At 35.2% G+C, this 16,460-nt stretch overlaps 1 protein-coding gene across 9 annotated transcripts in view; it reads left to right on the forward strand.

Annotated features, from left to right (window-relative positions):
* The window catches only part of LOC136848092 (ATP-binding cassette sub-family C member 4-like), a 179,253-nt gene that overhangs the window by 89,457 nt on the left and 73,336 nt on the right, over positions 1 to 16,460 (forward strand). For 8 of the 9 annotated variants that reach the window (XM_067120278.1, XM_067120279.1, XM_067120277.1 and 5 more), the window contains 4 exons: positions 5,212 to 5,322; positions 6,613 to 6,747; positions 13,069 to 13,273; positions 14,795 to 14,926. In XM_067120278.1, coding sequence (XP_066976379.1) covers positions 5,212 to 5,322; positions 6,613 to 6,747; positions 13,069 to 13,273; positions 14,795 to 14,926 — 583 coding nt within the window. Of the gene's footprint in view, positions 1 to 5,211; positions 5,323 to 6,612; positions 6,748 to 9,912; positions 10,118 to 13,068; positions 13,274 to 14,794; positions 14,927 to 16,460 lie in introns of all 9 variants that reach the window. The other variant, XM_067120280.1, reaches the window with a different exon arrangement.

Consider the following 16,460-nt stretch of genomic DNA (forward strand, 5'->3'; position numbering starts at 1 on the left):
AATATATTTTTAATCATAATTATTGTCTGTCCATAATTTTTCATGTCTCTACCCGATGATGGGAACAGAGAATTACCGAAACGCTGCTACCAATAATAAAAGAAATTTTTACTGAATTTAGTACTGGTGTATTTATTCCTGCCTAGAATTTAATTCCCAACGTGGAAAATTACTGATTACATATAAAAATATATATATATATATATATATATATATATATATATATATATATATATATATATATATATATATATATATATATATATATATATATATATATATATATCACACATTACCACAGGTGAAAAATAAGAGACAGGGTGTAGACGACCTCAGATCCACACCTGACAGGTGTCAGGGAGGCGGAGTATGGAAACTCATTAGCACTACTGGCCCCGCACTGTGTTTACAGATATGATAATCCTATTTTCATACATCTCTGCTGCCCGCCTTAAAATTTAAACAATTCTCAAATTTCTTTTGATATTAAAGGATCAAGTTTATACATCCCTTGACTGATATTCATATTATGGTTGTAACTTTCTTTGATAAAGCTAGATTCAATGATATTCCTTTACAGTGCATTATTAGAATATATATATATGTATGTATATGTGTGTATATATATATATATATATATATATATATATATATATATATATATATATACAAACGTGTTTGTGTATTTGTGAGTATGTATCAGAGAGGCTTCATATTTTGCCACTGATCGTGAGAAGTTAACCCCTAAGAATAATAAAAAAAAAACCCTCAGGAAATATTTTTATCAGTGGACCGGAAACCTTTCTTAATGACGATGCAACAGGGAACTTTTATTTTACGACTTCTAGAAAATCTCAGACAAGCAGCAGTGGCTGATCAGAACAATGTCGACGTGAAAAATCTAATGAGTGCTGTATTTCTTGCACTTTCATGTTAACTAGCTTGTTTGAGACCTTCGTACTGATTGAAGGATTTCGCTTTGAAATAACATTCGATCAGGGTGGCTGGCGTGCCTGGGATCCACGAATGGCAAGAAATGTAATATATCATAGACTGTGGTTTCGAGTGTCACCTTGATGAGATTGCCCTTAGGGATTCCCCTCGAGTCATGTCTTCAGAGAAAATAAATTGCACTAGAGCCTGATAAAGATGCCTCTCTGTTTTGCTGTTGTTTAAAATCGTAAGGTAGATTTGCGTGGTCCTCTTTGTTTCATATAACGAGAGAGGAAAACATTTTTTCTGTTTCATCTTGTTTGAATTTTAAAACCATTTCCTTAGTACAAAGACCAATTTTGTTTAACAACAAGCTTGACTTGTGGGGGCTGATATGTGGATCCACTATATCAATTGGGGGGGTGGGGGGCTGCACGATGGCAACGCCAGGAAGTTTGTGGCATAAAAGCTGAAGGGTTTGGTGCGTGAGGTATTGTCAACTTCCGGCGTGAACATTATTTGGAAATGATCTCAACCAGTCTTACCAATTGGAAATATTTTAGGGGAGTTGTATATATATCGTGCTAAAAACTATAAGCACAGTGCATTATTTTTTTGATGATCACTAAAGAAATAAAAGTAGGATCTGGAGCTTTCTTCGTTTTTAATAAATAGGTTAAGAGTAACAAGTGATAACAGGTTCAGCGACCTGGGCCACATGATATGACTCGTTCAAGTCCATGAACAGATAACCGAAGCATCGAATGTTTGGGCACTCTTCGCCAGTACTTTTGTCATGTCGTGCAGAATTGTCTGTTGTGTCTGGCGCTTCCAAGGCCATTGCAACTAGCAACAGTAGTTAGTTTTTCTGTGGAATCTTTATCTGGGGAATGGTGAAAATTTTTTTTAAGGAAATACATTGCTGTTGTGTATTTGTTAGGTCACAGAAAAGGCCTCTGATCAGATTTTATGTAGCAGAACACTTCTGTATTGAGCCATCTCTCAGAACAAGTCAGACTTGAGGCTGTTGCTCCCTTTCAAAGACATCCAATCAGAATTGCTGGAACGAAAGATGTTGGTGTTTCCCAGAATCAAAATCATCGATTATTGATTCTAAAGAGAAAATTGAATTTATTCCTCTTCTCTCTCTCTCTCTCTCTCTCTCTCTCTCTCTCTCTCTCTCTCTCTCTCTCTCTCTCTCTCTCTCTCTGTCACACGAAAAAATCTAATTTTACAAGTCCTCTCTTGTCGCGGGCCTTGTGTTACCCAGCCGAAACCAGCATTGGAAAGAATCTCATTCAAACGAATTTCAGTATTCACTGATTTGAACTTAGATTTTTTTTTTTTCTGATGAGCTCTGTGGTGAAGTTCATATAGTTTGTGTAATCGGATTTCATGTATATCCTTTTATTTATATTTTTTCGTTACATTTACCATCCTCCTCATTTTCCACCACCTCCCCTTCTAGTTCTTTTAGATTTTGAAAGTCAGTAGTTTGTGCAAGTCTCTTTTGTTAGTGATTTCCTTTTTATTTTTATTTTTATTTTTTGCCAGAGATGCAGACAGACCCCTTTGGCCGAAAATAAATGCCCACACTGAACGTGACCATCCTTAGAATAGTTTTTAGTTATTTTCTACCTGTTGTTCGAGACAAAACACGAACAGTATTTGTTGAAAGCTTTGTCATGTCGATCGCCCTGCCAGATGAAAGATGAGGGTGTGAAGACTTACGATTATAAAATACTTAGTAAAGATTTTGATAAAGATTTTTTCCATCGGTAAGGGAGCTTTAGGGGTTTTGATATGAATGGTAATGGGACACAGTGAATCCTGACAACCGCTGAAGTTAGAGGAGTTGAATTTAGACAGTTGGTAATTGTGATCAAGTAAGGTTTTCCTCAGAATGGAGCCGGTCCCGCTAAATGTGACTCAAGAGGAAATACAAGTTAGGGCAACTGCCTCATTTATACTTCAACAGCTGACTCCTGGATGAACCCCCTGTGCAGAAAACTCACGACATTTGCTGTTTTATTTATCAGCACAGAAGGTCCATCAGCGTCATATCAACCCCCCAACATGCACGCACTGCCATTCACCGTCATCCGGCACGTACTCTCATGTTTCCTGGGTACCAGTGCCTTTCCTCACAATATCTCTTCCATTTTATCTATTGAGCCCTTTCTAAGCTCTACCCTCTCTTTCCTTCTCCTAGCACTTCTGAAGTCTATGCTAATTTCACCAACTGATTGACCTCTATGATTTCCACTCGACTGAACCATCTCAAAACACACTGCTCCATCCTCCATTTATTTAAATTCATCTTTCTACCAGTAGATATTTCTAGGTATCCTCTGATTTCTAACCATTTCAGTTCTCCTTGCACTGCAAGCATGTGCTGCATTAATACACACATCATCCACACTCCACCTCCAAAAAGAAAAGTTGGGTCATGATCACTTCATACATTCTCACTTTTTTTCGGACACCCTGATTCTTATGCCCTTATTAACATTCATATCTCCCTTGGAACTTTTCCCTCTTCCAGATATCTTACACACCATGGTCAGTCAGTCATTCAATTATAGTTTCCTCACCTTCCCTCAGTATGTCACTTGAAATACCATGAATTCCAGTTGTTTTCATTCTTTACCTCGTAATTACATTCCTTACATCCTCAACTGTCATTACCACAAATATTTTTAAACTTACTGTACCCTTTCCACTCTTCAGGTCTGCCTCCATTTTATCTGTCACGTTCGACATATCTTTAAAACACTATATCGCCCCAGGACTACCTCCGTTTCAGACATCTGTCCGTTTGCAGCTGTTCTCAAAGTTATTTAATAAGTAACCTTTTTTTTCGTTTAACTTCCCTGTAGTACAGTTGATTCGCCTGAAAGTCCTTGGCGTCCATTGCTTCCGTCACTTTTTCCTAGGCTGGCTGATAGATCCTCTTTTATAACTGTAAAAAAGATCTTTTCTTCTGGCTGCCCAGTAATATCCCAGATTACTTTTTACTCCTTCAACAAGCCTTTTATTTTCTCATTCCACCGTCAGCTGTGTTTATAAATGCCTTCTTTCCCTTGTGTAATTACAAATGCTGTATTTCCGTCCTTGGATTTTAAACGCTTCACATATCTTCGTACGAAGACCGGTCTTGAAATTGAAGGTGACGCCAGAACTCCATTTGTTGAACAGTTTTTTATATCTGTTGCAAGATCGGATTAGTTAAGGCACGTTAGATTATCATCATCGTTTCTTAAACAGTTGTTGCTGCAATGATTGTTGTTACTGTCGTTGTTTGCTAACGTTGTTTTAATGATTGTTGTTGCCGTTGTTTTATCAAATGTTGTTGCTGTCATCTTTTACGACTGTTGTTGCTGTCGTTTTTTGACGATTGTTGCTGAAGCCATTGTTGTTGTTCTAATGATTGTTATTATTGTCGTAGTTTTACGATTGTGTTTGCGGACGTTTTTGTTTTAACGATTGTTGTTGCTGACGTTTAACTCTTGTGTTTGCGGTCGTTGTTGTCCTAATGATTGCTGTTGCTGTTGTTGTTGTTGTTGTTTTAACGATCGTTATTGCTGCCGTTGTGTTGGCGATTTTTTATTGTCATGACAATGATTCCGTTGGAACTTCTCATTCTTCTGTGCCTTCCCTCCAGTTATTTATTATTACCATTAAAAAAGCACTCGCAGGAGCATGAGTCTTAAAATGGAGAAACAAATCAACAGTTATATATCTGAACACTTATGTTGAAAAATGAAGCTGAACAGAGAACTTTCCAAAAGCTGTGAGTCCCCATTTCAATATATCTGTACAAATATAGTTAAAAATAAAGCTAAACAGGGAGCTTCCCAGAATCTGTATGAATCCCCATTTCAATATATCTATACAAATAAATTTAAAAATGAAGCTAAACAGAAAGCTTTCCAAAATCTGTATAATTCCCCAGTTCAGTATATATGTACGTAGGCCTATATAGTTAACAATAAAGCTGAACAGAAACCTTTCGAGAATCTGTACTATTCTCATTTACAACCTGGGATTAACCAGGGAAATCGTACAGGTTCTCGGAAGCTCTCTCTTTAACTTTATTTTTAAATATATTTGTACAGATAAACTAGAAAGGAAATCGCACAGATTCTCGAAAAAGCTCTGTTCAACTTGATTCTTAGATATATTTGTACAGATACATACCTGTGGGTTTGTTTCTCCATTATTACCATTATGATTCCGCCGTGACTTGCACTCATTCCTCGACATTTGTCTCGGCAGGTGGGTCATCCCGCTCATGCGTCTAGGCTACAGCCGACCCCTGAGCGCCGACGATCTCTACCGAGTGCAGAAGCGTGATGCATCTCAGCTGCTGGGAGACAAGTTGCAAAAGTAAGTTTCTTCGCATTCTTTTGTTTTACTTGTTATTCATTTTTTGCGTTTTACTGCTGACGTGACGCGTTTGTCTTTTAATGTAATTTTGATGAGTTGTTGAAATATTTTATCGATTTTTAAACACTAATTTATTCGCGTTTTTTTAGTTAGCTTAGATATATATAATTTTAAGTTTATTTTTTCTATTTTTGCTTGGTCGTTTGGTTGTTTTAGGGAATTTTAATGTCATTTGTTGAATATATTTCTTCTTTAATCCAATTTTATTCTTGTTGTTAGTTTTCTTCACAACATTTAGCTTTTCCATTACAAATTGAATCTTTTAATTACTGAATTTTTCAAGTAGCCTGCTAGTTCAATTTCAGGTGCTCAGGTGCTTTTTACATATTTCAGATTTAAGTGTCAGTTTTTCAGACTTTCAATTTCAGGTGCTAGTTTAAGTATCAGTTTTCAGGTGCTAGGAGTTAAGTGTCCTACTTTTCAGTTCAATTTCAGGTGCTAGTGATTTTCAGGTACTAGTTCAGTTTCAGGTGCTAGGCGTTAAGTGTCAGTTTTCATGTACTAGTTCAATTTCAGGTGCTAGGATTTAAGTGTCAGTTTTCAGGTACTGGTTCAGTTTTAGGTGCCAGGATTTAGGCATCAGTTTTCAGGTGCTAGGATTTAAGTGAGTTTTCAGGTATTAGTTCATTTTCATGTGCTGGGATTTAAGTGAGTTTTTCAGGTACTAGTTCAAAATTTTTCAGGTGCTAGGATTTAAGCGTAGTTTTCAGGTTTTCAGTTTCAGGTGCTAAGTGTCAGTTTTCTTGTACTAGTCCAACTTCAGGTGCTAGGATTTATTTTTCAAAGGTGCTAGGATTTAAGTGAGTTTTCAGGTACTAGTTCAATTTCAGGTGCTAGGATTTAAATGTTGGTTTTCCGGTGCTAGGATTTAAGCGTCAGTTTTCAGGTACTAGTTCAGTTTCAGGTGCTAGGAGTTAAGTGTCAGTTTTCTTGTACTAGTCCAACTTCAGGTGCTAGGATTTAAGCATCAGTTTTCAGGTACTAGTTCAACTTCAGGTGCCAGGATTTAAGAGTCAGTTTTCAGGTACAGTAGTGGGATGTTGCTGAAATTTAATTTGGGTGGTCAGATTTGATCAAGAGTCTATTTCAAGAACTGGGATGCTGCTGGAATGTTATCAGTTGTCAGCCTTGGGTACTGGAGTGCTAACAAGTGTATATTTTCAGTTGTAGGGCTATTAACAAATGTTAGTTTCAGCTTCTGGGAGTTAATCAAATGCCTGATCATTTCAGGTGTTGGGATGAGGAAGTCCTCAAGAGCAAAGAGAAGGGAAAGAAAGCCAGTTATGTGAAAGCCCTGGCGCGCTGCTTCGGTTGGGAATATGGCCGAGTTGGCCTACTGGCAGCCTTCGAGGAGTGTGTTCTGAGGTAATGAATCAAGAGCAGTAGGTTTAGGTGTTGTCTGCTCTTTTTAATTTCTCTTTTAGCACTTTGAACCTTTGTGTTTCGTGGGGAATGTTTGATATGATGCAAAAGAATTAGGTTTTTCAAGAATTTTGTATACAGAGAATCCTGAAACATGGGTGGATATTGAACCAATTATCTGGATGTTCTTTTTGTGCCTTTGTTTTCTAGAGGGGTGTTGCATGTTATATCAGATGCAGAGTTAAGTACAAGTTCTAATTTGGCTAAGACATTTAATTAGGCCACTGGGTTTCTAATGGCGAACTTAGTACATATTTGAGCAACTGTGAATACTTCGGCAATAGTCTTCATGAAAACGTCAAGCAAACTTTTGAAACATTGGAGAATGTATCTAAACATGACACTGGAGCCACCTTGTCATTCTGCTGCCTTGGTATCTGCCGGACTGATTAGTATCTGCCGTATATATATATATATATATACATATATATATATATATATATATATATATATATATATATATATATATATATATATATATATATATATATATATATATATATATATATATATATATATATATATATATATATATATATATATATATATATATATATATATATTGTCCTTCAGAACTATGAATTTTCTTTTGTCCTTCAGAACTGCTTGTGTGCTGCAGATATTGACATAGGTATCTTACATTTCATCACGATAGAATTGGGACTTATTTGTCCGTCTCTATTTCACTCAGGGAATTCGTACCTGTAGATAGTAATATTGGTTATTTATTGTTGAGAATAAACCTGTGTACTGTTCATATGAAGCTCATTATGACATGCTATGGCACAGGTAAGTGTCTGCCATAATTGAGCAAGCTTATTTTGGATGTAATTCCAGTGTTTATTAAGGAATAGTTATTTTTTGTATTATTAGTATTATTATTATTTAATTTCTGATTTATCCTTGGCTATGCATTTGACAATGGACCAAACAAACTGATTTAGGGTCTTTCTTTATCGCTAATATATTATGTAATTTTTAGCAGTACAGTGATCTGTAGGAAGATATACATTAAACAGCTATTAGAAAACAAGATTTAGGTATCTGAGTCACTTAAAGTGTATAAACTATACAAATCTGTTACATTGTAATGGAAAGATGTAGAAAATATTCCAAAATCATTTATATACTTACTTATCTGAGAGAAGAAACTTGTTACATAAATTCAGTGATAACGGATAAGTGCCACAAGATTATCTGTTTTACTGTACACAGTAATAGATTTATCATGCAAGAAATCCTATGATGTTCCTTAAGTTCTTTTTTTTTTCCCACTGGGGCATATGGCCCCCCCCATGAAAAATAATGACAAAATAATAATATTGAAGACTTAGATAATTATAATATAAATGAGAAATATAAAAATGGGAAAAAAATTTAAAATCTACTATATATACAGTAATTATATATATATATATATATATATATATATATATATATATATATATATATATATATATATATATATATATATATATATATATATATATATATATATATATATATATATGAAAGTTGCCCCCCCTCAAGAAATTTTTCTGGATCCAGTAGTGCACCATGTACCCTTAATATTGATGTATTCTCAGTTCAATTTGGATGATTGTTTTAGCAAGCCAAAGCACATACGAAATATATTTTAAGTTGTTGTTTTCTAAGTAAATCAGTCATAAAGTTCTCCTATGTTAGGTAGGAAATACTCTGTGCAAATATCGGTTCATAACTCCGTATTTGTTTGCCTTTGGCTCCCTATTAAGTAAGGAAATCTTTCAACAAAAGAGAGCATTGTAGCTAGAAATACTTAGATATTTGTCGATGTCATTTTGATGTGTATTTTGGTCTCTTATGGCTTGTGCCTGGACTGCCTCGCACCCAAGTATGAGATCATCATCAGTTGATCTGGAAAGAGGTTTAATGCAAAGCAAAGGAAGTATATAGATCTGCATACTTAAAATCCTTGTTTTTGAAATGTATAGCAGATTTATGGAGTTGTGATTATGATATATGATGATTTAGAATACAGTATGGATTTTATGTTAACACGTGAAAATTGGCACCCCGCATTTATACCAAGAAGCTTAAGTTGTAAAATTCAGTGTTAGAAATGTTGCTGTTTATCGTGTCATGTAAGCGGTTCATAGTTTCACTTGTCACTTTGTCACCTTAAGTGTTCTGTAAACGAACATACCTTCATTATATTCCACGAGTGTATCGCGAGGTTAACAGTGCTCACTGTAATGTCTGTTATCGTGTTCACTGACATGTAATTGGATTTTCTACTCCAAGTTTAATGCTGGATGTATGGTTTTTAAGGAATGACATTAATGCATGAATGCAATTTCAGGTCAACCGCAAAAGATAGGTATACTGTAGGTTGTACGAAGATGAGGACATGATTCCCTAATCTGTTACACTTTTTTTTATAGAATATCTTTAGTGTTTGGTGTACACAATTGTATTCCAGTGTAAAAGAATGTTTAATTTGGGTCATTTGTCAGTAGATCTACGATGGAATCTTGAGTACTAGCTGGTTGTGCTCCTGGCTTCATCTGAGGAGAGCTTACATTGTGTATTTTTCTCATTCAAGGCGGTGGTGGGACTACTGGCCATGTTATTTTGCAAGATGAAGGTATCCCATAATCCAAATGGCCAGTGACTTGCTTAACTTACAAATGTTTTCATGAAGTCACTTTATTTTTGTTTAATAATGACATGAATTTTGTGGGGACAAGTAGTAACTCATGCTGGTGGTTCATTTTTTCTGTCTCATAATAGATTTTGCTTCTTTTGCCAACCTATGAGGAAGTGTTTGATGGGTATGAAGTAATGTTAGTTTTAGAACTTCATTACCCTTAGTTGTGGGAATTTTAGTAGTTATATAGTGGGATTTCTTAAAAGATAGTGGTGGCCCCTTGTGTTTGAAGTAATGTACTGTAGGCCTATACCTGGCGGATTATGGGTAAAACCTCAAGACTGTACTTTTAGTACCTTTAGTAGAGGGATTGTTGAAGTAGGGGTGGTTCATCTTGTAGTAGTTAAGGTGAGAGTATTGCTGGCCCGATGGTTGGTAATTCCCACATACTTTGCATTGTAAGGACAACGCTGTTGCAGGGTTTTGCAGCCCGTGATGCTGGGCGGTCTGATCAGGTACTTTGACAGCGAGTCTCTCATGAGTTTCTCCTCGGGTGTGATATGTGCGGCGAGCATTGTAGGTATTGCCGTCGTTCACATATTTGTCTACCACCCTTTCTACTTTAAGTGCCGTTGCATCAGTCTGCATGCCAGGACGGCCACTTGTTCTATCATCTACAGAAAGGTAGGTTGTTCGAAGTGTTTAATCTGTGCACCCAGAGGTGGATGGTAGAGTAGGTAACGTAGCAGGCCTATGGTCGTAGATAGTCCTTCAGGGGATTGTAGTTGCAGGTGATGGTTTGTAACATTTTCGGAGTTACGTTTCTCGAAGCTTTAATGACATCATTTAAGTAATATCTCTGTTGACATGGTATCTTGAATTCTAAGTGTAGCCGAGAGCTTAAACAGCCATTCAGAGACTTCCTGTGAGAACTGCATTTGTTTCAACTCATTGCATCTTACTCACAATCATTACGCATTCTTTCAGATACATATTGTATAAAGGGCATTTGTTTTTATTAGGTTTTAAAAGGAGAACTACGCTGCTGTATTGCTGAGGTTCCATAATGAAGTTAAAGATATTTTCTTATAATGTTATTTCTAAAACTTGCATCCAGAAAAATTGTCATTAGATAAGAAGCTGTATGCATTATGTCATTTCTTCTTAAGTAAAAAAAATCACCCAGTTGCCTGTACTGAGTACTTTAAATCAGATATTGTACTGATATCATAATTTCAGGTACCATAAACCTTAGCATCTATATGAAAATAAGGATGTCGACTCATGTTTGTTACAGGCATTTTTACTGAGGCTGTACAAAAAGCTTACCGGGAATTATTTGTTTTATATACTGAAATATGCTACGGAATTACGTTTAAAGGACTTTACTTTGGATACGTCAGAATACCTTACTATCATGGTTGTTTGGCTAATATGAAATAAAAAAGCTATAGAAGCAGAAAGGAAGATTTATATGTTAGGCAGAGCTTAGGCAAGAACCCTAGGTGAATGTACATTGACTACAGAGACTTTCCTGTATGCATACTTTTCCTGCTATTGCTGGGCAATGAAAAGCAAGAATTGACCTCATGTGTCAGATGTTTTGTTTGAGGTGTTTTATATGAATTTATATATTTAGATACTAAAAAAATTCATAATGGACATGAACAAAAAAGTAACAGTTATAATTCAGATGCAAATATATATATATATATATATATATATATATATATATATATATATATATATATATATATATATATATATGTATGTATGTATGTATATATGTATATGTATGTATGATGTATTTGTATGTGTACTGTATATATATATATAATGTGTGTACTGTATGTATATGTGTATACAGTGTATGTATATATATATATATATATATATATATATATATATATATATATATATATATATATATATATACACACACACACACTTACTTACACCTGAATTAAGATTAATGTTGGTTTTTCTGTTCACGTTCATTTTGAATGTTTCAGTAATCAAACACACAAATTCTTATCTGTTGCTAATCTGTGTCATTATCTTGTGGCCTACATTAAATACTTTTCTGAACATTTATCACTGCACAAGAATATTTTTGAGATCTTGAAATACTCACACATCGAACTGCTTGGATTTTTGGTGTAGCTTGACAACACCAACAAACAACAGAAACTAGGACTGAGTGTTATAGTTGTGTTCTGCGCACCCCTGTGAATATGAATAGGTTTCATCTACTGAATAATCATACTGTTTTGTGAGAAGGTGAGACGACACCAGTATGTTTTATAAACTGTCAAATATGTGACAAGTACAAGGCTTTGATTCCTAAGATAAATTCTGCTGGATGTGAGAAGAGTTTTTGATGAGGTGTATAGCACACATTTGTGATAACATAAATATTATTTGACATATCAAAATTTGTAGGACTTGCATAGCTTTCATGTGCAGTGGTAAGTGTTTCAGAAAAGCATTCAGTGTAGGCGAAAAGATTACGACACTAATAGATAGCTATAGCCTTGCCCAGTCTACCTTTCTAGCCGTGCTTTATATAATTTAACAAGAACAACTCGTAACATATTGCATAACTTCAATAACACTGGGCTTGGTTTTCCTATGGTGGCCACTTAAATTACTCCTTAAGGTAAGATGTACTCTGGAATGCCTCTGAGCTAATATCTTGTGCATGACTTTCAAGGGAAAAGGTATTTTATTGCAAGATATGTTGGTCAGACCAGAATACAGGATGTTTTGTTCAGTGATATTCTGTTTACTGTTGATAAAAATACATTTTTCAAAATTAAGGCCCTCATGAAACTAAATTCTTACTGCTGCTACTTTTCAGACCTCATTGTGACCAATTATAACCATACCAGGCTGTGTTGGTGACTATTTTTTTCTTTGACAAGATAGAAATGTGTTTTATAGTTAAGATTTCATCATGCTTGTGATGTTGGGAAGTACAAAAAGACAGTCAAGATGCAAATTTCTATCATATCTTCAGTCTAAAAACAAACAGTGCCATTAAATAACAGCACGTGATGTAAAACAATAGAAGACCTTCCAGGTTGTGTAAATTATGGAAGAAAGAGTCACTCATGACCCATTCATAAGTATTTTTATGCAGAGACCAATGGGATGGGCAGCTTGATGCTTTCAAGCAGTCCAAGTTTGAAGGAAGCAAGGAAGGAAGCGGGGAAATAAAGTAAGTGGGGTGTCCACAAGGATGTTAAAACTTATATACCTCATTGGTCACATACTGTAATGAGTTCTGAGCCTTGTGCAGTATTTCATATTCACCAAGAATATTTTATAAAAAAGTTACATGATGTTTGCCAACACTTATGGCTTAAGGTATACAGTGATGCGACAGGCCATATTCACAATTTCAAATTGGAGGTCTTTTTCAAATTTAGAATCTGGCTGTGCTAAATAGACTGGATTCTAATTATATAGAACACTGTTTAACATGAAATTATATGGACTTGTCTGACAGATCTTGTATGCCTGCATTTTTGTGTACAATTACGGTGTTTACTAATGTTTCTCAATTATCTGTACACTTTAATTTCTTGATATAGAAGAGCAAGAATGATGGGAATTCTGCTTGCCTTTTCCAGAATAGGCCAGCCTCTCTGCTTGGGCGGACTGATCCGCTACTTCAATGGGGAGAAAGGTTATACTGAACTTCATGGCTGGCTGTACTGTACAGGAGTGGTGATGGGGTCACTGCTTTATATATTCTCTCACCATCCATTTTTCTTTGGTACTCAACACAGTGGCATGCAGATTAGAGTAGCAAGTTGCTCTATGATTTACAGAAAGGTACCGGTGTTGGGAGGGAGTCATTGGTTTCTTATATAAGCATGCTCTCTCTCTCTCTCTCTCTCTCTCTCTCTCTCTCTCTCTCTCTCTCTCTCTCTCTCTCTCTCTCTCTCTCTCTCTCTCTCTCTCTCTCTCTCTCTCTCTCTCTGAATATATTAACTGTAGTTGTATTAGTGGTCCCCTTATCCTGGCTGTCTCTTGATTGTTCAGCTTTCTGCATGAATATTTATCTTCTTATACTGTTTGCTTTGTCCTAATCTCTGAATACAAACATTCATATCATTTATCCGCTTTGTACCTTGAAGCTAACCTTTGCCACATTATGGAGTGGGAATGTGATGTACCAAAGCATTTATGAAACTTAATGGGGCAAAATTTGTTTAAAAAAAAAAAAAAATGGCATTCTCTTTACTCAGCAGGACTAATAGTTCTTTGAGACACTGCTATCTGAGTAATTCGATTTAAAAGTACATTTGAAATTGTCTTGAAATTTTCACTCCAGGCTTATGTAATTTAGATTTTATCATCATCTATCAGATTGTGTGTATGTATAAAATATTTTTATATAACTATACCAAGAAAATACCAGCTTCTTATCTGGCATGTAATGAAAAGGAAGCAACACTATTCCCTTGCTTGGTTAAACTTAAATTGATTTATCAGTTTATGCAACAGTAGACAGATCATTCCTTACAGAATCCAGGAATATGTTATCAGGCTTTTCAACTTAATTTTATTATCTAGGTTCAGAGAGGTTGGTTATTATATATAGTTTTTAAACACATAGAATAGGTATTTTTAAGGTGATAGCAAAAAAATATTATTAAAAACATTGCTTTTATACTGTCTTCATGTTGACAAAACCATAAATATTATGCGAGTTTGATAGGAAAGTATATCACAAGACACACAAGTTATCCCTATAGAAACATTTCTGATGCCAGTTGTTACTTCAGACTGGTAGTGGAGAAGCATAAGTAATATGCCATTATCTTTCATTCATTTTTAAATCCTTGTTAAAAACCATGCTCATTCTTGTCTTTGTAGCATCTTTTTTTGCCATTGTTCTCCTCCTCTTGCATTTTTGACCTGTATCTTTTCTGATTGTTTTCCCATGTACAGCAGTTGTTTTTCCATCCTTTCATCTGCTCTTATGTTTTTCTGCCTTTTTCTGTTGTTGCCCCCATTTCTTCTCCTGTCATAATCACATGATTTGGTGACCAGCTATAGTTAATAAACTTCTGACCTTTTATTGCATGATTGCCAAAAATGTTTGCATGGCTATTTAGATCTTAAAATTACATTAGAATTAAGGTAATTTGATTATTAATAATACATCTGTAAAGTAATATCCAGTTGCTGTTTATAGCAAGTATTACATAGACTTCATACTTTTATTGCTGCATTTATGTTACGTTTTGATGATAGAAGGCGTCTTTACTCCACTATAACATTTTTACGGTTATTTGTTTTGTAGCTTTTATATGTCTTGGTCAGATGTTAATTACATCATTACTCTAGGCATTACGATTAAGTAAAGCCGCCCTAGGAAAGACAACTGTGGGACAGATGGTTAATCTCCTATCAAATGATGTTAATCGGTTCGACACCAGCATTATCTTCTTGCACTACCTTTGGATTGGACCACTTCAGGTAAGGTTAGGTTGAATTTATGTCTGCTTTATAAATTATGAAAACAGTTACATGTTATTTGCCAACATTGGTGTGCATTTTATTTAATGTGTTTATTGACACCTTGGGGTATACTGTAATGTGAAGGGCTACATTAATAATTTCTGTAGCAAATATTAAATGATTTGGAAATCTCTAGAATTAGAAACTGGCTATACAAAAGTGGCTTGATTCTAATTGTAACAACTTTTTACATACAGCAATATAGATTTGTCTGACACATCTTGATTATATACAACACAATGCTGCTCTAGATAATTATGTTTAGGTAAAGTAAATTCCTTGCTCTTCAGGTATATTAGGTTCAATGTTTCCACTCCAGGGACATAAGGTAAAGTGCCTGACCTCTCATGTAAAATTAAGTAATAAAATAAAGACTGTTTTCAGGTTAGATTAGGTAAATTACATTGCACTAAAGGTAACACTTCCTGTGATAAAAAGTAAAAGAACTCCTGAACTGTAATATTCATGCATTTGGTTCCAAACTGATGTGCTCATTCCAGGTGTAAGTTTTACCCTTTTTTTGTAGCTTACATTTTTTTGTGTTAAATAATAAGGGAGAGGTAAAAAATATTGTAATCACAGGTGCAGTTGTTTTTGCTGTGGTACAGCGACCACAGGTGCAGTTGTTTTTACTGTGATACACTGTAATTTATTTTCAGTTTAAATTTCATTTTGCAAACAGTGTCAGCAGTTACTTTCATATTATTTGTAATGTATACATATTCAGATAAAAGGCCATGCAACTATAATGATCTATGTCTGCTTTGACAGATGATGATCCTGATTCTATCTTTCTGGCATTTTATTAGAAATGTCAAAGGATGTTAAAAGTGATGAAATAATACAGCTGGAAGGCTTGGGTGATAGCCTTGTTGTTGTGGTTGATTCCACTGGTGCTTCATTCCTGCAGTGGAGAAATGTCTAGAAGAGAAGGCTGCCATTTAAGGTCTTTCTCATAATTGTCAGTGATCCCAGCCATCCATCCCCAGTCTTAGATTAGCCAACAAGAGTTTGGAAGTAGCATTAGATCACTGTTGCAGATACCTGATCAAGGTTTCATTTTGTACATGCAAGTGACTTCCCACCTCATCTTTAGGAGTATTTGTGCTTTACTTGATAGCCTCAACTACATTTTGGGATGCATAAGAGTGTCACAGTTTCACATGCAACTGAATGTTTTTTGCAGAAGCTTTAGGGGACACAAAGCAGAGACAGTCAATATATTATGGAAGGTTTTAAGGGCTTCCCCACCCTACTTATTCAGAAGTCAGAAATATTCAGAAAGTTGCAGGGAAAGTTATGGGGAAAAACTTCACTGACACAGTTGAGGACAATATGCAGTAACACAGAAGTACAGCACATAGAGAAGCCCTGAAGAGCAAGGAACTCAAGGATGTGCTGAAATCATGTACAGTATAGAGAAAGGTCATAATAATGCAGAAGGGTTTTAATTAGTTTCCTTGCAAAGTGGGTCTTACCTGGCATTCTTGTT

Source organism: Macrobrachium rosenbergii, chromosome 18 (assembly GCF_040412425.1).
Source record: "Macrobrachium rosenbergii isolate ZJJX-2024 chromosome 18, ASM4041242v1, whole genome shotgun sequence".
In the NCBI taxonomy this organism is placed as follows: Eukaryota; Metazoa; Arthropoda; class Malacostraca; order Decapoda; family Palaemonidae; genus Macrobrachium; species Macrobrachium rosenbergii.